Source organism: Melanotaenia boesemani, chromosome 13 (assembly GCF_017639745.1).
Source record: "Melanotaenia boesemani isolate fMelBoe1 chromosome 13, fMelBoe1.pri, whole genome shotgun sequence".
NCBI lineage: Eukaryota > Metazoa > Chordata > Actinopteri > Atheriniformes > Melanotaeniidae > Melanotaenia > Melanotaenia boesemani.
Window position 1 is genome coordinate 19,452,536 of NC_055694.1, and position 23,708 is coordinate 19,476,243.

General features: G+C 38.7%; 1 protein-coding gene across 3 annotated transcripts in view; it reads left to right on the forward strand.

Annotated features, from left to right (window-relative positions):
• The window catches only part of LOC121652108 (thymocyte selection-associated high mobility group box protein TOX-like), an 80,107-nt gene that overhangs the window by 25,777 nt on the left and 30,622 nt on the right, over positions 1-23,708 (forward strand). For 2 of the 3 annotated variants that reach the window (XM_042004678.1, XM_042004679.1), the window contains 2 exons: positions 3,857-3,949; positions 13,569-13,628. In XM_042004678.1, coding sequence (XP_041860612.1) covers positions 3,857-3,949; positions 13,569-13,628 — 153 coding nt within the window. The remainder of the gene's footprint in view (positions 1-3,856; positions 3,950-13,568; positions 13,629-23,708) is intronic. The other variant, XM_042004681.1, reaches the window with a different exon arrangement.

Below are 23,708 nucleotides of genomic sequence, written 5' to 3' on the forward strand. Positions count from 1 at the left end.
TCTTTTAGTTATTATTTAGCTTTTCTTTCCCTTTCAGCTGTATAATTATAATTATTGGTAAAATGATAATAAATAAAAATCTTGGTTTGCAGCCAGAGTGATAATTGTTCAGTGTTATAAGCAAGATAAATCTGTGGCTTTTCCATAGTTCCAGTAAGCTTTCCTTTTTTTACTCCTCCTTACCTTAGAGCCCTACTGTCATTCTTTAATTGATGAAAAATGATTTAGAAAACTTCAGGTTGCTTGAATTCTGGAGAGATTTTCCACTGCTATAATGACATCGTTTTGGCCTGTTGGAAAACTTTGTTGACTTATTTCATTAAAGAGTCTTGTGTGTTTTACAGTAATGGGGATGTACTGAATCCAGCCCCTAGAGGTTGTAGGTGGTATTGCACATAATATTTTCTTACTGGCTGTATGATTCGAATTTGGTGGCAATGCCTGTCTTTTGCATACAGTCATTGTGAAAACTTAAATAACACCAGAAGACCATTTAAGAAAGAACATGGCAAACTTGTAGTGAGAAAAATGTGAAGTTTTTCAAGTTACAGAGGGATCTTCTGAAAAGTCTATCTCTTTGTACATGTCACTTTTTCTCTTGTTCTCCATAGCTGTTATCCCTCTCTTTCAAACGTTAACTTCATTGTCTGGGTTTGTAATCTAGCCCAGTAGCAGGAACAGAACATGTTTCTCAGACAGCCTTGTCTCTCCTAAAAGTCAAATAAAACGGTTTCTAATTTTCTCTGCAACTGTAACACATTACAGGCTAAATCCTCTCTCTTCCCGTCATCAGTACAGTAGCTGTTTGACTCTCATCTCTCCTTCCTTCTTTCTCAGTCTTCTTCAGCACAAGGCTCTGACATGCTGGGAATGTGATGTGATGTATTGTAGTGAATAATGTATTCTGCATGGATTGTACAGAGCGCATAGAGCAGATGGCAGCAGGTTGATCTTGTGTGTGCGTGTATTTAATGATGACAGTGTGTATATGTGACGTGCATTCATACTTGTGTGTGAATGTGTGCGTATGCTCACCCAGAATGGGGGAGGGGAGGGAGGAGAAGTAGGGAGGGGAGGGAGAGTGGGGGTTGGTTTATGTGTGTGTCTATGTGAGCCTCCTTTGTGAGATAAAACATGCAAATGGTGGATTATTTTAATGCAGTTTTTTCTAGAGCCCCAAGCCTTAATCCCTAAAGCAGTTGAAATGAAAATAGTATATGTTTTCTTTCTAACTCTCTCCCTCCCTCCTTTCCTGTTTTTTTTTCTTTCTTTTTTTATTTGCTGATAGGAATTTACAACTACCAGCTGTCGAGGAATAGGATCCTTTGCGCTTTAATTTCTCTCTGGTGTAGTTACAGCCAAAGACTAATGATTACATCTGGATAGCATGGAACTGACGAAGGCTAGTCATGCCCAATCTGCTCCATTATGAAGTGGAAGTGGTGAAAATTTCTCAATAGAACAGTAATAAAAATGTGGAACTTAAGAATAGAGCTGAATGCTCAGTAGGTGTTCTACCTGGACTACAGATGTGAAATATGCCATTAATAAACACTTGCTCAAGCATACTCACATGTATGAATGGAAAACCCCAAAAGAAGAGGCACAAAATTGCATCTGGTGTAAACAGCATGGTAGATGCTTGGCAACTGGCCTACAATGCTGTTACATTGAGACTAGACAGGAGCAAACATGCTTTTTATCGTATCCTCCCACTGCACAGATAAAAACAATAAAATAATAGTGTAAAAGTGAAGAACCTTGTTATTGCCTTTTGTCAGTTAATCATTGTGTTCTGTTGGAGGGTTTTCCTGAAATATGAAGAGTGATTCAGAGCTTATGAAACAAGCAGCAGAAAGCTTGACATGTTTCTCTCATATCACGGACATTGAGCATAATTGAGTAAATGTGTTTAAGTATTTGAGCGAGTTGATTCAGCCTCTCTGGGATGGTTGATATTGTAGAATATAGCCTGAAGCAATTCATTAGTGGTAAATAATTGAGAGCCTTGGATAGTGCTAAGGTGAAATGTCTGTTATTATTTTATAGAGTTTGTGTTCTTAGGGCTCTTCAATTTAAGACTATAAAAAATGCACAAGCCATCCCACAAATTACTCACTCGAAAGATTCACAATGGGTGCTAATGACTAGCCATTCATCTTCCATTGTTTTCCAGCTCTGTAGAGTGTTTTGCTGCACCATTTCTAATTCTATTTCTGCTTGCTGTAATGCTCTTTCATTTTATGAAAGCTATTACTTTATTCTCATGATTTTTTGCTCATTTTGTCTGAGGTAATAAAAGCACATCATCTACAGCAGACTACGGTAGTTGAAAAAAATATATTGTCAAACTTATCAGTTTTGTTTGATATCTGTTTCCTACAGATGAGCTCATGCAAATGCCGTAATTTAGATGAACTTGCATTTAGTTTTTTTTTTAGTTTAAAAAAGGTTTTCTGAGGCTCTCCTTTTTCGCATCTGTCATTTTTGTGTGAGCAAACTTTTGCTCAGGCGAACTCTTATCTCTAAAAAGTTGTCATCTTTTACATGTTGGTTTCCGATGATGCAACTTAAAGGCCAGTGAGGTTTTATTCAACAATTTTTACATCCACTCGCCACCACGTGATAATCAGGAAATGGGTTGAGCATCTGGAGATCTAATTGGTTATTCATAGCCCTCTGTGCTAAATAATAGGATGGTGTTTTCAGCCTGTGGTCTGTGGTGTGGGCATCAGAGCTGTTTGTCCTCCAGAACTCATCAATTGTATCATAAGATTTTAGCACTTGTGGTAGAACAGTTTTTTTTTGTTGTTGTTGTTTTTTTTTTTTTGTTTGTTTGTTTGTTTTAGCTATACTAGTTTTAGGTGTGACAATTGTGCTTTACTCTTAGGTTAGGTAAGTTAGGTACATCACAACATTTTCATTTTACAGGTCAGAGGAAATCTTCCAGTATAGTAAGTGCCTGCGTTAGAAATCAAGCAGCATTTCTTTTAGAGTTTAAGTTTTGACATACTGCAGTCCATTAAGCTTAGTACCTGATATCACTGCACAGGGGATGGATCCTCTTCATTCAGGTAGCATGTCACCACAATCTTACTAAGTCATTTTTTTAGATTTTTCAGCTTTTGATTACTGATGGTAAATATGCATTACACCTTCACACTGGGGCCTGCGATGGACTGACGACCTGTCCGGGGTGCACCTTGCCTCTTGCCTACTAATTACTGGGATAGGCTCCAGCTTCTCCATGACCCTGAATTGGACTAAGTGGTGTAGAAAATGGATAGATGGATGGATCCTCACATTGGCACAACTGTGTCTGTAGACTTGTACTCTTGTCTGCATTATTTGAGGTTTGAGATCAAATTTATAGAATAATTTATTAGATTACTCTAACAGTTGTTCATAAGTCAACTTTTGTTATGTGCATGTGCATAGTGTTAACTCTTCACCTGACCCTTGATGACTTGTTAGTCTCTTCAGCTCAGAGCAAAGCCCTGTTCTTTGGTGGGGTTTTGTGTATAATGTGCTTGTCAGTCTGCATAAGTGAGTGAGTAGGTGGGTGCAGGGAGGCATGTTTGGGGGTGGAGGGGATGTCAGCTCATTAACCTCCATTCTTCCCCTAGCAGGGTGCTGCATAGAGTCAATGTGTAAGTCTCATGTCACTACTCCTCCCCCTGCACACGTTTGCTGGGAATGAAGGGTGAGCAGCGCAACAGGGTAAAAGGAGGAGGGGAAAGGTTCTTTGCAAATGCCCTGCTTGTACCCTGTAAACTAAAGTCCCCTCATTTCATTTCCTTCCCTACTTTTGTCTTCTTTCTCTTCCTCTATCTGCTGTCTGTCCCTCTAACCACAGGCCCGATACAGTGTGGGTGAACGAGGGGTTAGGCTCCACACTGCACCCCCTTCAGGCATCAGTTCTTCTAGGAAAAGACTGTCCACTGCTGTGGTGAGATACAGTAGCCAAGCCCCAATTTCTAAAACCTCTTCCTCTAAGGAAATTTGGGGCTACAAAATTGTTATAACTAGATTTGGTATCGTAATTGCTTTTCATGGGTAAAAATATTCATGAAGAAGCCTACGTTGGTCGGCCGTAACTGGCGAACAGCCAGTCATTCTCTGATATATTAGATTCTTCAGCATATAACTTTAATACCTGAACTTCACACTGTTGAAGCGCAAACAATGCTTCTGTCCAACCATTGTCAAGTACACAATGAGAAGCAACTTAATTTTAAACAAAATGTGCTTTAGTGGTCGATCATTTACTCTGGTTCATGTGCAGCCAGCTAAGAGAGGAGTGCCCTGGGGCTGTCTAAACGTGCAACGGCAAAGTATTCAATGCATGTAAGGCTCAAGCCTTTGAAGAAAAACACCAAAAACCTTCAAAACCATTACCGCCTGTTTGATTTGAGGAAGCTACCAAGGGCAACGTCATTAAAATTAAAGCTAGCAAATACACAGAGCCAACCACAAGTCGGTTACTTTTGCTTACTTCATAAATGAAGTAGAATATACCACATTTGGTTTTATCTGGACCTTTTTTATATAGAAATATTCTGTTCAATTAACTGCCCACTTTGAAAACTAAGTAACAAGGCAAATATCAAATGTATTTCAATTCAAAACAGTCACTTTTGCAAGACTTTACAGATAACGTCATAAATTTATTAACAATGCCAAGAAATGTGTGAAACCATTCTAAGATGCTAAATACGCCTTTGTGGTTCTTACATCAGGTTGCACATGTAAATGTCCTTAGAAAATAATTAAGTTATAAATCTGAAAGTACCTTTAACGCTGTACCACTATAACACATCCTGTTAATCTTTATTCAGATTAAGCTGCTTTCAGAACAAGGTGTTGCAAGGTAACACCCTGTGAATGTCTCAAATGAAGAATGATGTCCTCTATGATTCTGTCCTAAGGAAAGCAGCTCATGCTGAGACAGAACAGCTACATGATTAGCCCTTATCCAACAGTTCATGTTAAAAATTCAGTGACTTTTAAATTGCAGTGTTGTGTGCATGTGATTCTCTAAATGGTCACAGTCTACATGTGACTTGTCTTGCTTCTGCTGATCTGAGCGCCTTGATGCAAACTTTGCTACAAAAGAGCTTCTCTTATATGTTATGGCTTGCTGCCAGAAAGAGAGCCACAAGCGTTTTCCATATGCCTCTCTGTGGCGAAACATGAACTTTGCATATGAACAAAATTTCTTTTTAACAATGAAATGTCTTTTAATAAAACTAAACTTATAAACTTTTAACTATTTTAGTATGTTGGATATAGTTTCTCATATAGTTGGTAAAAATGACATTGCTTTCCTTTTTTAAATGATTGAAATGATTTTGTGTTAACGTAAGAACAAATTGTTAGTGCTGTAATTATTTACTGTTTAAAAGGAAACAAGACACAGCTCATCAGCAACATTTTTCTATTCTTTTATGTGCTCCATGTTGAAATCCACAACATGTTAATATCCATGAAAATTGACTGATGGATTAATTTAGTTCATAATTACATATTTCAGTCACCGTCAAACAGTCAAACCTTAAGTCCTTTTTCTTCTTCTACCTTTCTTTAAAAAAAAAAAAAAAAAAACATGTATACTGTGCAGAGCTGAGAGCAGTAGATTGCAGTAAGATAACCAATTGTATGCAGAAGGGAAACCATTTTTTTTTCTTTTCCTGCTGCAGTTATCTGATGCTGCGGTGCGCACAGGCAAAAGACTGGGGTAATGTGACATTCACTCTACCCTTTATCTTCTCTCATCACTGTTTACTCTAGTCAGTTAAAAGTGGCTTGTGCTCTGCATCCTCTTGTTAAACCTCATCGACAGAGAGGAAGATATTAACTTACTGTACAGACAAGTGACGAGATTCATACATACACATTTTCACACCTAAGTATGAGTATTAAGTAGACTTTTTGACAAATTACTTTCCTACTAAGAGCGACCATGTTGTTAGGTATAGGCTACCTCTATAGCGTACTGGAGCTAGCTGCTAATTGCTAGTGATGCTATTGATGCTAACAAAGTGTTTACCAGTGCTGGTTAGCAGACAGCCTGTTGAATGCCACCGCAGCAGGATGAGGGAGGCCATGTGGGTGGCACTTTGGTCTCACATATTCTTCACTGTTATACCCCTGCACATGTGCTCACTTGTGGTTGTGACCTCTTTTGCACTCAGCTCCTGTTACTGCACAGACAGACTGATAACACATTATACACAATCAAAAGTTTGTTCACACCTCTATATGACAGCGCAACCATTCTTCCACCAACAAGTCAATTAGCAGGTAAATGTTGCAATAAAATACAACTTGGTAATTCAACTGTTGAACTGAACAACTGTACAAGCTAACAACACAACAGTGGGCATGTTTACATGAAAATTTTAATTTCCCTTTAATTCAGAATAAAAATTAAATCTTTTAAAAATAAAGTGAAGTAGTATGCTAGTGTCAAGCTGCTTCAAAACTATAATCAAATCAAAACAAAAATGGTTTGTTTACTTCGGGTAGACGTAAATACATCACATCCGCCCCGTCCAATCAGAACCCTTTCCAAACCCCAGACTTAAAGCGGAATTGAACAAAGGCAATTAAACAGGTTTTCCATGTAAACCCATCCATCCATTATCTATACTAGTCCATCGCAGGGCCAACATTGAGAGACAAACAACCATTCCCACTCACTAATACGGAGAATTCACCAGTTAACCCAATATGCATGTCTTCACATGACGGTGGGAAGAAGCTGGAGAGAACCCACTCATACACGGAGAGAACATGCAAACTCCACACAGAAAGGCCACTGTTCGACCACTGTTTACCATGAGCTTCATGTTATGTCTATACTTATATCATTGACTGCCTCAAATGTAGATGTGGCTTCCAAGTCTGAAAAAGGTTTCCAAGTCTGAAAAAGGAAATTGGAGGACAAAGGAATTGGCGCAAATATTGTGATTGAGTAATCTGAGTAAATATTCTTAATGAGTTTAGGTTTTCAACTACTGGTTTAATATCCTATTTCACGTCTAAATGCTATGCTATAGTCACCAAAAAAATATCCTAAAAACATTGAAAAATATTGATATTATCAGAAAAATTAGCTAAACAGTCCATCCATTAGTGATGGGATGTTCGGCTCTTTTCAGAGAGCCGGCTCTTTTGGCTCCCAAACGGCTCCTAATTTAGCATATTTTTTAGCCTCATAATTTACCTTAACTTCTCAAAAATTAATGAATTGTGTTTTGAAAACCTTTTGAGCACTTATTCTGATACTAAACCACTTACTTTTGTTTACTGTTTCACAAAAATCGAGATGAGATGCCTCATCTTGGATGGCTGATCTGATTTCCCCCCAGTGTGAGTAGGGTTTGATGACATGGCACACTAACTCACGTACTCTTCTCATGTCTGTCTGCTATCTCACTCGCAGTGTAGCGCCATCTCCCCCCCCCCTCCCATCTTTTGTTTTCACATAATGGTGTGATCCTATATCCTCACATGTGTTTGGTCGCCTGTCCATGTGGGCCAGTCCAAACAAAGCAGTGCCGTGGGCAAACCTGGGGCTGAGCACTTAGAGCTAAGCACGCAGCAAAAGGAACAAAAATTGGGAGCTGGCTCTCACTCGATGGTAGCCGGCTCTTCTGATTCGCTACCAAGCATCGGCTCTTTCGCACATGGCACATCACTACCATCCATCCATGTGTTGTTACTGATGATATAATCTAAATTCACGAATTTTTGTAACTGCAATTTTTCATTCAGATATAAAATTCGTAATTGTAAGATTTTCGTTAGCATCCTTTGACTAACATCTTTATGGTTCACTTTTTTTTTTTTTTATTTAAGCTCCTGCATTTTGAACAGAAATCACATTTGATTGCTTTGTGACATTACTTTAATAATGTCAAAAACAGAAAATTGTTTTAGAAAATCTTGTCAGACTCTTACAACTTTTGACCTGTGAATGTTGATAAACATGAACCATCATCCATTTACATTTTTATCCCGCCATGAACTGCTGTTAACCCAAGTTCACAGTGGAAACAAAACCTTATTTAGCACCAACCTGCCCCCCCCCCCACACAATCTCTCCCACAATCTCTCACCGTCTCTGCTTCTGGCTGTTGATTCTGTTTTGTGGTTGCTCCAGTACAGCAGCAGCAAAGTGGATGAATGGGAGGTTCAACTTCTCTTTTTTCAATGTTGCACATCCCAAAGCAGAGGTAAAGCCGGAAGCGGTTGAAGCCTGTTTTAATTTTTTTTCTTTTCTTTTCTTTTTTTTTTTTTCTATATGAGAAGTGTATTATTAGCGTGTGTCCGTCTGTGTGTCTCTCTATATGTGTGTGTGTGTGTGTGTCATTAGTGAGCTGATGGATGGCTCCATCATTGGCATTGTAGCAAAATACTAAATTTCTTTAACAGAATCAGAACAAAGTTTGTCTTTTAACACATTTGAAGAAGCCCTTTGAGTGATCAAACGCTAAACCATCTCATGTTTCAAAAATTAAATACTTTCACAGTTGGCATTAAGCCAAAGAACTTCAAATAGAATTCCATCAAAATTTTCCTGAGAGATACAGAAAGCTGCTCTTGTGTGTCTTGTCCCATCAGATGTCAACACATAAACAGGAAGGGTTTTGCATATGAAAACGAACCATGCAGCTGATAAAGGTGGGAATATTTAAGTTACAGGGTGTTGGTAGATTTGACCCTGGTGCTACTGTAGCTATGTGCACACATGTAGTGTGAATGTAGGGTGAATGTGAGTGTGTGTGTGAGTGTGTGCAGGATCAAACTCTCACACCCAGGAAGAGGCCCTGTTTCCCTTATCTAACGACAACAGAACATGTGTCGCCATGGCCACAGGCTGTGCTTTTTATGGGCTTTGTGTGTGTGTGTGTGTTGGTGTGTTTGTGTATATGTGTATGCCATGTTCATTGTTTGCCTATGTTCATTGTTTGCTTGGGGTGTGGTGCAACACCAAAATTGTTACCATAGTCTCTTTTCTCTCTCTCCCTCTTCTCCCATCCAACTCATAAGACAAATCTTTCTTTCTTTCTTTCTTTCTTTCTTTCTTTCTTTCTTTCTTTCTTTCTTTCTTTCTTACTTTCTTTCTGTTTTTAACAACGTATATGTGTGTTTTGTGCATATGTGTGCATTTGTGTGTCTGTCTCATCCTTTTTGGCTTTGAATCAGTAGTGACAAGTTGGGCAACATCAAAATTCAGTGTCACATTGTCTCAGGTTGAGGTTTGTTATGTTGCTCCTACAGCTTAATTGAACAGAGGACTGCAGTGAAAGAGTGCAATGTGAATAGAGAAATAAAGAGAAGAGGGGGAAGATGAGGAAGAAGGGTGCTCAAACAGGCATACATATTGCATGAGCCTCCACCACCACACCCCCTTTCTTCACAGAATGGCTGTGTACTGTTCTGTGCTTATTAATTCCGCTCGGTGAGAGAATTATTTTTAGAGACTCTGTGTTCTGGCAAAGGCTTTTAAAGTCACAAGTTGTACATATTCTGCTTATAGATTTTCTCTTATTAATTGAAAAGTTCAAAAAGTTTGTTGAGGTTGTGCTTTGGTGTTTTTTTTTTGTTTTGTTTTTGTTTTTTTTTCTTGTTACACTTTCAGGTACTTCATCTTATAACAGTCTGATTGTTCTCAGCTACATCTCATCATAACAATCAGACCACTGAGTGTTTCATACTATTAAACTCCTCTAATTATTCAGACAAGTAACACTCAGCAGTTATTACTCTTTTTGCATAGCTGTGGCCTACTAGTCTGAAAAATAAAGCCAGTTGCATTATATATTCATTATGACCAGCAAGGGGCAAATCTTGTGACTGCAAAATGAGGTTGGTTTGAATAGAATTAGAAAGATAGGTAAGAGTTGACTGTAACAATGAAAAGTGTTACTTAGCTGAAACAGGGTGCCTTTCCAGAATGTGTCTTATTAACATCACTGAAATTGTATTGTAATACCTTTAAATTTAGGCAGCATTTTAGTGTCACAGTAGACTGATATAGTCAAACAAATAAAGATGAATAAAAAGCTTGATTTTTTTTCTCTTAAAATGTAGGAAAAGGAAGCAAAGTGATATAACAGCTCAGGTCATTTAGCAGTACATCTACTAAATACAGCAAAGTTCTTCATTTTATAATAAAATGATCTGTGTTGATTTACTTCAGATACTTTGGTACGTTTATGTAATATGTAATAACTCTTATTGTGATGTGCTCCATAGATAAAAGTGTTCCCCAGCTTTAATAATAGTAAACAATTTCTCATTAGCACAAGTTCATTTTTTTTCTGTAATGACTAAGTAGTTATGGCATTACGCAGACACACAAGCGGTTGATCTTTAACCCCTCCACCCCCCCTCCTCGCAAACAGATGTTGCCTAGAGGGCTTAGAGAGGGGCTTATATGAATTGTCCATCAATCAAAAACAATCTTCAGTGGAGTCTCCAATCCTGCCATCATCTGTCTCACTGGTGCACTCCAAGATACAAAGATCCTAGGGTTGTACTGCACCATTAGAACTGTGTAAATATTACATGTTTTCCCTGGATATGCTAGTTAGCATTACTTCCACCTTGTGGCTTCATTATTTTTGAAACGCTCAGCTTTGTCGATGATTGTGCGAGGTATGACCTAGTTTTAGGACTAACTCTTTTTCTGCTTGTCTTTCCTTTCACTTCTCTTACTCATTTGTTCATTCTCATGTCTCTTTCTCCCTCCACCTCATTTGCCTCTCACACTGAATCTGTCCTTTTTTGTCATTTATTCATTGTCTCTATCCATTTACTGCCTCTGCACTGTCTTCATCCTTCCAGTTTGTCTCTTCTCTGCTTCTGTCTTACTATCTTCCTCCCTCTCTTTCATCTATGCATTCTTTATTTCTCAATTTGTCTCTCTTCCACAACCTATTATTATTTTTTTCTGTTCTCCCATTCCTACCCCCTCTCCCTCCACATCTCTCTGCCTTTCTATACCCTTCTTCTCTATGTTTTTATTCCTCTCAGCCAGCACCACGTGTGTCATGAAGGGAAACATCGCAAGCAGTGGTCCCCACTGAACAATTACCATGCAAAGCAATCCAAATAGAGATGTTTGCCGAAAACAACATGTGTGTAATTACTGCTTAATGAGGCCCTTGTCTCAGGCAGAATGCCCAATTAGGCTGCCGATGAGAAAGCAATGGCAAGGCCTGCTGAAGAAAGAGAGAAAAGGAGGGGAAAGAGGAGTAGGAAGGGGGAAAAAGAAGTTGAAGGAAAGTGAGGTAGTAATATGGACAGAGGAGGGGATGATGAGAACCTGAGGATGACGAGTGAAAGCAAATGGGGGAAGGAGAGGAAAGGAAAGAAGAAGGTGACACGGTGAAAGAAAAAAGAGGAAGATGAAGTGAAGAAAATGAAGGGAAGGGGAACAAAGAGAGAGAGAAAATGATTTCTGCAGTATGTGGATTAATGGCAGAGCTGATAACATTGAGTCAGGGATAAATTGGCATTTTAACTGGAAGAGTGGGAAAGTGAGAGAGGAGCAAAAGGAAAGAGCTTTACCTTGCAATATATTGGCAGCCATGTTGATGCACAAAATGGCTGACCTTTCTAGGCAGTTTTGGCCTTTTTGGTGATCATCCCATAACAGATATAACTAATGAAAGTGAGCTTTATCTCAAGTCATTTGTTACTTTAGAACAGAAAAAGACAGTTCAGTTTACAATTTAGTTGCAAATCAGCTATAATAAAAGCTCAGGCGTTGTTGTGGGGGTAAAGATTGCATTGTTTTTTCATCCCTAAAGAATCTTATCCTATAGACACTTTCAAATTTGCTGCATTTCATCAGAGATATCAAAGTGGATTTCACTGGAATGAAATTGCTCAATTAGGCAAAGGTAGGAGGCTTTCAATTCAGGAGTGAAGAGTTTATTGCAGATATGTCACCAAGATCAACATCACTTTGGCCCTCTCACCAAGCTATAGTCGCCTCTCACTGTGAACTAGTCGGGTGTCAGACATCCCCAAGCTTTATTAAACAAATAAGTGAATTTATCTCCAGTGTATCTCATGTAACACTGAACAGTTAGTCAGCATTGTGTTTCACTTGAACCAAACATGTAGTGCTGAAGTGCTACTTTTGGATTAATCATATGAATGAAAATGAGTCCTAAATGCAGGACACTATATGCAGCTCTTGTCTCAGTTTCATGTTTGTGTGTGTGGTTGAATGTAAATAGAATCATTAGAATAAGCAAGTGAATCCTCACTACTGCTTCCACGATATGCATCGTTAACCAACCATTGCCCTGAGGCACATTCTCATTCCCCGGTCTTTCTTCTGCAATAATGTACAGTAATTTCTCTTTCTCACCACTTACATGCTCATCTAGCTACTTTGGCTTTTTCCTGTCTAGCTCTGTAGATATTGGATTTCCCCCCAAGGAATTCTGCTCATTTCCGTCCATTAGGATACCTATTTAGTAATTGTTTTGAGCAGGTACATCTTACGATCCATTTGTGTTCTCTCTTATCCAGCGTTTGTTTATCTTGCAAGCCTGTGGTTCCCTTTACTGTAGGAACAAAGCAAACCACCTCCAAAAAATAGTGGTCCTACATATTTTTAGCCCTCTTTCTCCTGCTGTCAGTTTTTAAGTCGCCTTGTGCATCATTAGAAAGACTAATTTCAATCAACACATAAAAATTGGTGATTCTATTTGGCACTGTGGATATCTGTGTTAGTGTTTTTATCCTGTCTAGTCCAGGTTTGTTCCATTTGAAGCCAACATAGCAGTCACCATAGTACCTCACAGATTCAGTTTTTTTTTTTAGGTGTAATCTTATTTCTGTCTGCAGTTAAAACAGATTCATGTTGTTTTTATCTATTTGTAGAGCACTTGAAACTAATCTCACTGGGGAATTTTACAGGGATTTAGCTCAGTGACACATTAGATAGCAGAGCTAGCATGTTGCACATAGCACTCAACTGGTGACCCTGTGTTGTTTCCCAGCAACTTTGCAGGTCAGGGATCATTTGTTGTTACACAAGTCCTAACCCCATGTCAAGCAGTGTTTTGGCACCTGCAGCAAGTGATCTTTCATTACCTGATTAGCTCGAACTTGAAGACACCGCATGTCCTCACTATACGGTACGCACAAGCACGCACACACTGAATACACAGCCTTAAAGACAGGCGTGCACTCACTTCACCACAGAACACATTCACAGATTCATTCACACTCCCATTCTCTTTCTTACACACAGAAGAGCCCACAGGGAAAAGCCCATCTCTCATCACTGTTCTCATGTTGCCTAATTACCGGCCCGTGCTGACGAACAGTAATTACCAACGCTGCCATGCCACCACGAGGTTTAACCGAAGTGACAAAGTCATTAGTCTCACACTTGAAGCCACCCGTAAAGAGCTTTTCCTTTTTGTACCCCCTTCTACCCCCCCAATCCTTTTTTTCTTTCTGTTTTTTTTTTTTTTTTCACAAACCTCCTCTTGCATAAAATATTTATTTATCCTTTCTGTTTCCATCCACAGTTTGATGCTGACAACATGTACATGAATGACAGTAACCAAGAGTTTCGGTCACCAAACCAGGTAAGACAGCCCGCGTCTTTTTCTCTCAGACTTCAATAAAAAATGCCTGTTGGTGTCAGCATTTAATGATAACAGATTTTAGAATTATACATGGTGGTGCTTTGAATGTTGAATATACATTTCTCCATTAAGATAATGTTGGTAGTAAGCAGAGACGGTGCCATTTAAACTGGAAAATTGACAGTTTCTGGTTAATATGAGTGGAAAACACAAGTTACTGTGATGTGTCACCTTCAAAAGCAGATATTTCCATTGCCAACTGAAATGAGTGTGATGTGTCCTCATTGACAGCTGTGTTGAAAAAAAGGCTTTCCCACCAAGATGGCTTTCATGAGGCTGCATTACACTTTTATGGCCAGATTATTTATTTCCAGTCTTCTATAATGTATGTATTATTTGAAGTGTTAGGCTATATGCAAAAGCAGTGTATTTTGCAAGGTCTCATGCAGAGCAGCAACTGCTAACTTGTGTCAGATCAGCCTTCAAATGTACATTACTAAAAAAAAACATCCATTAATTTGACCTTCTTCCCCCCTTAAAAACACTTTAAGCCTCATAAGCCAAAGTGTCACTTTATCCTCCAAAAGCTTTTTTGATGATTTTATCCAACGTACATTAACATATCTGTGACATCAGAGGGATTAAACAAGTGAATGTAACTGTGTTGTGAGAAGTTAACCCTAAGACACAGTTAAAGGCCCATCTATGCTCGACACCGAATATGGATGTGCAGACGGACGGACACTTTCATTCGTCTTCTGCATTGTTTACGTGAGTAATTGGGTCCGTTTTCGATGGCCTTGCGGTTCCATAGTTTGCCACTGTAAACCACGGGGTCAGTGTTGCAGTATAGCTGACATGCAACATGCGAAAGGAACTAAGCAGATAACAAGAAGAGGAACAGGAAGAAGAAGCAGCAGAAGAACACGACAATGGCGCGTCACCATATGGCGGGAGCGTTTGAAGAAAGGCTGTGTGAGTGTGTCAGGCGTGTTGGGCGATTGGAAACAACTTTATAGTGGTGCATTACCACCAACAACCATTGTCTGAAACTGACAACAGAACACGGAAGTAAACTCTGAACTCAGCACTGCCCACTAGTGGATGAATTGACTTAACAACCATGGCAATGTAAAAAATTGTATGGAAGTATGTGGGCGATGACGTATGACAACATTTGAAACAGATGTACCTATTTATGTATGTAAGGGAGCAGAAATGGGCCTTAAAGCAGCAGTAACAGTTACTGAGTGGTCTCAGTCACACAGTCAGTGAGTTAGACAGACACAGCTCTGAGTGCTCCCAGCTGGTAGGTGGGAACACATGGCTGGACATATGGTAGAATTTGAAGCTCAAGGATTTGTTGATCCAGCAGCTTGGAGATTGTGTTCTGACAAAACATGATGAGGTGGAGGCTCCATGTCAATTAGCACCTCACCAAATAAGTCAAAGAGGCACTGGATCAAGCCAGAGGGCAGTACAGCAGGGCTCTCTCTCTCTCTCTCTCACACACACACACACACACACAAACACAGTTTATTTCTTTCACATAAACACACCCACATTTACTGTAATAGGAAGTGACAAGTTCTCTGTGACAAAGCAGAGTTTCTCTCACATGCAAATGTGTACTTTCACATTTTTTCAACTAGTGAACCCTAATTCTAAGATTGAGTTGAGTCTGTTTAGTCACATTTAAATTAATATATTAAATTTCCTGGTGATCTATTTGTATGCACACAATTCTGGATTTATGCATTGTTTATTCACTTTCTTTCTGTAGAACTACTACAACAATTGTTACTAGAAGGGCATTCAGAGACCCTGTATAAAAAGCAGTGCAATATTTACGGTTTTAAAAAGGTGATCTGTGTTTACAACAAAATGTAATAGAATAGAAATCATTCTTTTCAAAGCCTCACCAGACTGTCAGACTCTGGTCGACGTTCTCCTTGTACAAGTTTCTTTTCTCTGTTTTGTAATAAACTTTGTTAAACGTCACTTATCCAGACTACAATAATTTTTCTACAACAGTTAGCACCCCCCCACCCCCAACCCCCTTTTTTTTTATTTGTGTACTCAACCTTTTAAAATGAATGTAATTAAAACACTAATCCTGAAAGCATGTCATAACTCTGTAGCAGTCCTTTGAAGAGGTGAAAACCAGCCAAAATTGCCTCACTCTTCAAAAATGTGCTTACTCTCATGGTGTAAAATTTAAATTAGGCCTTGCAAAGATTGATGAACAAGAACATATGTATGTGCACATCATGCACACACACACATGCACACATAAACCCACACAAACTCGCATGCTTGCTCTCATAAACTCTCATAAATACACACACACATATACACACACACCATCATCCTATAACCATAAGGTTGTCTTTTCTTTGATGTTGGGATCGAGGGACTATAATGAGGGGTCGAGTGGGAGCTTTAGCGGCTTATAGTCTACTTACAGCACACATCACAGACTATGAGGTCCATCGTTGTTTCCCACATTTTCTGGTCTGCGTACATGTGTGTACTAATTGGGATAAACGTCCAGCTCTGTAGTTTGGCTGCAAGTCACGCGTCACTCATCAACATGCGCTCCAGGTTTGCAGTGTTGTGTCAACAAATACCTTCTTAGTGGATAAGGCAATTTGGGCTTTTCAAAACATGTCAGCTGCAGTTGAGACTCTGTCAGTGCTGTCAAAGAGAAGCTTACATACAAGTTCTGAATAGGCCATTGAACACATAGTCTTCTGTTTGGATTTGGATCTTTAACATGGCTGCAGGACAAGGCTGCAAAGGGATTTTTTTCATCTTCATCTTTTCATCTTTTAATGATAACATATAATACTACATTAAATAAACAAATATCTGCATGCAGAATTTATATATATATATATATATATATATATATATATATATATATATATATATATATATATATACAGTATATATTGGGTTTCTTTTTTTTTTTTTTTTTTAAGTATTTTTAGTTTTCTTCTGCATTATTTTGAAAACACTCTTCTCACAGTTAACCGTTATTAACTGTGTTATTTTTGTTGATTTGAACAGTACTTCGCACCAGTACTGGGCTGTGTGTTTACATGCACACAAGTCAAGCTATAACTATAGCCTGATGAGGCCATGTAATAGGTGGCAGTGTCCAACTTATCACCTTGCTAATATTGGGTTTTTTTCTATTACATCACAGCCTAAAAGAAGAGATAACTTAGCAAGGGGTAAAATTAGCACCATGTTTAGTAGTAAGATGTACAGCTTTCTACATTTTGTACTTTAATGTTTTGTACTTTAGAATCCACATTATCCATTATAGTTGCTACAAGTTTTTCTTCTTTTGTGTACCAAATTTGTACCTCTGATCAAATGTCCAGGACAAGAACTGAGTAGTATGTACAGAGTGCTAAGGCTAGTTGGTATTATGATTTGACCATTAGTTCACACTATCTTTGTGTGTTAGTCTAGTGTCAGACTACAATTTTAAGTGTATTTCCAAAGTTTTATTGAAGTTGTAATAACATTTAAGAATGGTTGGGGAGCAGAGACACACAGCGCAGGGGAGGGGAGGGGAGGGGGGGACTTTGGAGCAGAGAAAGTCGCTGTGAGAAACTTCTTGATTAGCAGTGAATGTTGCTTCAAGCTTAGCAAAAAACACCACACAGCTCTGCTAGTTCCAGCAGTCCAGCGTCTGCTTCACCACTGCTGGTTAAAGTTGATGGAGCTAAGTTTGAAGCTAGTTGCAGCTTTACACAGGAGGAATCACCTTTCTCCCACCTCCTGACCTTGGTGTGGAAGCATAAAGTTTAGCAGCTGTTTCTGTGGAGTTTCAACCAATAGTGGAGGCAACAGACCAGAACAACACAGTTGCTAAACCCTCAGAAAAGTCACTATGTGTTGTTGCTGAGCACTCCTATAGGAACCCACGTAGCATAGCAGGCGGCCCTTAAAGGAAACCCTGTTTGACCCATTTTCTCATCTACCTGCTGAACAATAAGGGACACTAGAGCCCACACAATGTTAAAAATATGACATAAAAATACATACATACGTACGTACATACAAATATGTAAAACACAGTTGTTTATGGAACACACACAATATACAGTTTCCATTTGGAGATAAAATATTGTTTCATTCCATTACTGATGACGTAATGATCATGCCATGACTAATTGACTAATCGTTTTTGAAAGGCCTGACTAGTCTAAATCACATACACACGTATATATATATATATATATATATACAGACAGACAGACAGACAGACAGACAGACAGACAGACAGATAGATAGATACAGTAGATAGATAGATAGATAGATAGATAGATAGATAGATAGATAGATAGATAGATAGATAGATAGATAGATAGATAGATAGATAGATAGATAGATAGATAGATAGATAGATAGATAGATAGATAGATAGATGTGTAAATGGCACTGCAGTAGGACTTTCACTCTTTGGTTGTGGGGACAATACCCAGAATTGCAGTGCCCTCACAACAAGTCAAGCATATTGTCAAAAAGGGAAGCCGTATGCTTTATTGCACATTTTAACACCATGGTAAGATGCCCATCCGACCCCTAACATGATGTGTGTCTGTGAAAATGGTGCATGTAGCCAGAACAGAGACTCCTTTGTTTGCATGTCTGGGGTCTTCCACAGCAAACGCACTGAAGTAGCAGTCTGACACAGCCAGAAGATTACATTACACATAACATCTCTGGGCTTTTTAAAAGAGAAAACCACTAATCAGAAACAGCTTTAAAGGAGAGGTCCACTGTACGCTTGGGCGCAATATGTCCATTCAAACAAGATGTTTTCAAGGTTATAAATACTGTACGGTTTCCTCACAAAATATGCATGCAAACTGCACATATGAAGCTCTCAGACATTTTGATGGTATTAATTTTTTCCATTTGGTTCATCTGCTGAGATTTCAATATATGAGTAAAAGTGTGGGAGGGCTATTTTGTTGACCATCTTTGTTTGTATCTGTATCTGCCTACACACAAAGCTGCTATGGGGATAGATTGTTGAATTAAAGATTATTAAAAACCTAATTTATCCTGATTGACTGGATTGGAAATATTCCTTAAAGCAATATAGTGTTTAACCATTCAAATAACCTTTCTGCAGACCTCTGAGAAAATGCTCATATATGATTTTTTTTTCTTCTTCTTCTTTTTTTAAATTGGTGCCGTTTTGGTGTATGCTCACTGAATGATAATTTTCCGTTTATTAAAATAATTCCATATTTCTGATTGGGATTGAGAATGGGGGGTGGGGGCACTTGCAGAAAACAAGGTGTGAAAGGTTGTTTTAACAAGTAATATTGCAACAATTGAAAAGTATCCCTGACAGACACGTCAGCTCCTAATAACAGCAATGTTAAAAAAAAAAACACTCAGACAGAATAATGTAAACATAATTTTAGACTCAAAGATGGCAGTTAACTCATTAACAACCTGTCACCTGTGTTACATGTAAAATAATGCTGACTGCTGTGTATATTTCTGTAGCACGGTAGTAGCTGCATGCAAACGATCACAGCCAAACCAAAATACTTTCTTTCAACTACGCCAGCACAAGTTCTAATTTTGTATAATGGGCATTAAGGATTCTTCATTTGGATTCTTATTAGACCTGATCAGTTTGAGTGGTTATGCAGACATGTTCTTTTATGTGTATTTTTGGATGTTTTGACTGGCTTCTCCATATTCTGCAGTATAATCAGTCCACATGGATGCATGTCTATGTGTGTACATGTGCATAGATTATGGAGAAAGAAAAAGGAAGATTGGGAGAAATTGCTGGTTAGAGATAGAGGTCAATTAAAAAAAAGAGAAAAACAGGCCAGCGGCTGGAAGAGGGAAAGCTATACTTGTTGCTCTGTGCACCTTTGCAGGAGAGAAAACTTAAGGGCCCAATGGTCGTCAGCAAGTTTCCGCCTGTTTATGCCACAATGTTTTTCTCCTTCCAGGTCTCTCACTGAGCCGCGTGTCTTTATTGATTTGGCTGGCTATAAGAGAGCAGCGGCTGTGGTCGAGTTCAGAACAGAAAACTAAACTGGCTGGCTGGAGACTCTCTCATCTTTTTTGTTTCTGTCTGTTTTAGGCAATAGATCTGTGTATTTGTTTTTGTGTTTCTAATGACTTTGACACTCCCCACACTGTCATGACATCCATGTTAACCCATCCACCCCTATGCTCCTGAAAATAGCTCCCACGGTCCACATTAGTTAAGTTCAGTTAATCTTTATTCCTGATGCGTTATATGATGTTGTAGATCAGGAACACAAACTAACAGGACCATTGTGTTGAATTTTAAGTGACTGATTCCTCACTATATCTACATCTATTGTAGCTTTGGATTGTTAACTAGAAGCAATCCTGATCAACAGTTAAAACATTTAAAATTCTTTGCATGTAACTTATCTGATGTGAAATGTTTAGAAGAAAATTGGAAGACTCCATCAAGAAACAAGGGAAGGCTTTTTGGATAATTTTAACCCAAAAGTGCTGGGAGGTTTGCCAACGACTTTTCTGAGTCAACTTAAATGAATAGTTAAACATTCTGGGATATGTGGTCATTTACTTTCTGCCCTAGAACAAGATGAAAAGACTGTAATGGCTCTACAGTAAGCTTAAGCCAACATAAAGTTTATCTTTCCAAACTAGAAACAGGTTTTATGTTATTTCAAAGATTTGCCTCAAATTCATATGAAATCTTACACAGCTTCTGCTAATTCGTGGGTTATTGTGATATATTCTTTGTAGTATGTTCTTCTGTCATCATATGGTTAGTTTATTTCATTTGTTGAACAGAGAGGTACACAACTGAATCCAATCACCTACGAATAATAAATATTAATTCTTCTGAATACTGACCTTTTTCAAAAATCCTTCAACGTAACAAACCATCCAGTGCACCAGGTTAGGAAACAGAAATGGCCTAGAACCTGACTTTTAATTACAACATGCTTCTTTAGGATTCCTTCTTGAAACCTGTAGTTTGTGCCATACAGTAAATTAAATGAGTTTGGCAGATGTTGATGAAGCTGGATGTTTGCAGCACAAAGGAAAGAAAGCTTTTTTTTCTACTAAAAGCAGCTGGCCAGAAGAGTTAACCAAATATTAATAGTGATACAGATGTTGTTTGTCCTTTAGGATGATCCCATCCTCCCTCTCTCTTTCTCTATATCTGCCTTTCTCTCTCATTCCTTTTCTCTCTGAGTCAGAGACACCTCAGTACACCCTGGCACTGTACACCCAATGTGGGCGATACTGATGTGAAAAGGCACCGTTACTTAATAGTGACTCACAGTGTACCATTATACCCCCACCACCACAACTGCAACACTCCTCACTTCACAATGCTGGCCCTCCCCACCAAACATCCCCTTATACTTCACTGAATGTGTTCTCTATCCTTGCATTCTTTCCCTGCAAGAAAAAATAGGGGGACGTTTGAGACAAAGGAAGAAAAATGAAAATTGAGGGTATGAAAACGCCAACACACATCTCGCTCCTTCTTTGAGGCTCTACAGAGCCGCTGGCAAGGTCACCAGAAAGAAGTGGAGATACATATTGTACGCCGTGTATTTAAATTTCTAGAGAGCATACAATCTCAATATCACAAACTCAGGCTGAAAATTGTTTTTAGCTTTTAACCAGCACGAGTGCAAGGATGTCTAAAAATTCTGCTGGAAGAACATCAGAGGAACATCTGCACATCATCCATGATCATGCTAGGAGGGATTGTAAGTTGCGGATGTGGTAGTTCTGTATGTAGGTCAGTCCATGTCAGCCAATAAGTCCAATTATCATCGCTCTCTGATGTAGAACAAGCAGTGACCTCTGTGCTGCTTTTATAGAGCTGAAATTAATGGATAGTTGCCAGAGAGGAAGAATTTTATAGAAATAATATAAACATTCATTCCAAATAAAAGGATATTAAGAGTGTAAATGGCAAGATGAAAAAATTCTAATGTGTTAAAAAAGGAATCTATGATTATGTAGTGGACATTTTTGTCAATTGAAGAATATGAATAGATTCATCTATTGTCTTTTAATATGAGACTTTAAAGAATTTCTTTTTTGTTGTTTTCCCTCTGTTCCTCCTGAAATACAGCAATGCCCTCCTCCCTCCCCCCCCAAAAAAACAAAACAAAACAAAATAAATAAATAAAATAAAACCAGCAACTTATCAGCAGCAAGAGTGCACTCAATGATTCATACACTCTTTTCAGAGAATTTGAAACCTTGGCTCTATTTCAGTCCCAGCCTCTCTCTCTATGTATATGCAGCAGGACGACGCACAGGGATTTAGTGGGACTAAGTAGTTTGATATTTCTATTGGTTTTCTGCATATATTTTCACTCTCTCTGTCCCTCTCTCCTAGTGATCTTTCTCATCATGTGGAGACCAAGGTCATGGCTGATTGAAATATAATAGAAGTGTAGACATCTGGCCTAATACTGTGGGAAGTTAAATCTATTTTAATGGCCCCTGCCGGAGTGGATTCTCTCTGATGCACTCTTGCGCTTCACTGACAGTAAATCACAATGTTCTCTTATTGCCCTGACTGGAATGAGGGCATAGAGAAAGAACAATGAGGGATCCACATCATTTGTTTTTACCCCTCCCTTGCTTTTTCCTCTCTTCTCTGCTCCTCCCATTCTACCCTCTCCTCTCTGTTTGCGACTCATAGGGGCTTAAAGAGAGTGACATCATGAAAATAAAAATAAAGGGGATTATGGGCAAGCTATTGTGCCATATGTGATTACTGGGGCTTCCATGTTTCCCTGAGGGGGATGAGTGACTATGAGACAACATTTTTTATTTATTTATTTATTTATTTGATTTGCTCTAATGAATAAGAATAGGAAATATGGTTAAGATCACAGTATTACACCCTTTGTTTAAAAAAAATGCAGCTACTGTACCAGACATTGAAGAATTTTCTTCTCTTTTCAGCTCCAGTGCAAAGATCAAAGATGTTTTTTTCACCCTTTATCTTTTATCTATGACTGAGTTAAATTGAACTGACATAAGTGTGCTGCACGTGCCCCTTTTTCACACCTTTTCAAAACACTTCCTTTGCAGCTGTGTTTTTAGAGTTCATGTACAAACCAGCTCGGGTCCACCCACATCTGCACTGAAGAGTCAGGTCCTTTTTACCCACCTAAATGAGATCCATTTTGATGTGACATTTGAGAGAATTACCAGTGCATGGGAGATCAGGGAAGAGGTTAGCTCACTCCTTTTCTATTGGATGAGGCCCAGGACAGCCTACCTGTCCTTTAGTGACGGACGTTACCTGTGACCCTTAGTTACTATCGTACATGGCTCACACACACACACGCACACACACACGCACATACACATTTTACTTATCCCAATTCTGTCTTTCTGTCAGTCAGCCTCAGCTGGTCCGCTGTTTTATTCTTCTTCTATTGTACTAAACGGTCTGCCTTTCTTGATACATCATCCAAATGGAGTTCCCTGTCATTTCAAAGCCGGGTCAGATAGCCTCTGTGGAACCTGCAGCGCATCGCTTTAATGGTCACTTCAGCTTTGACACCTATTGATGATGAGTTTGATTTCTGCCCTTTCTCTGTTCTGCAACATTCATCTTTGAAGGTGAATTTTGAAATTCCCCATAAGATGTTTAAAAGATTTACTGTTGCCGCCTATCTATCTGGCACACATGGGGCGGACCTGAAAATCTTTATATATGCATGGCCAGCTGTTGTTTGTCACCCAAACCGTGCTGTTCTGTCATTTTGTTTTTAACAAAGAAGCATATGGCTGGATGACTTTCCATAGGACATTGTACACTCATTCAAAGTTCTCTGATTTTGTGACACAAGGGATACTGTTTTTTATTATTAGTAAGTTTGTAAAAAGTTTTCTATTACAGGAAAGTTGATGCAGTAATGACAAAGTTCATTTAGACAGACAGCTTTTGTCTTTGTCTTTGCCTCCCTGTCAGCCATGACAGGCTTTCTAGTACAGTGTGCATCATTTTCATTCTCCTTCCTTTGACGAACACATTAT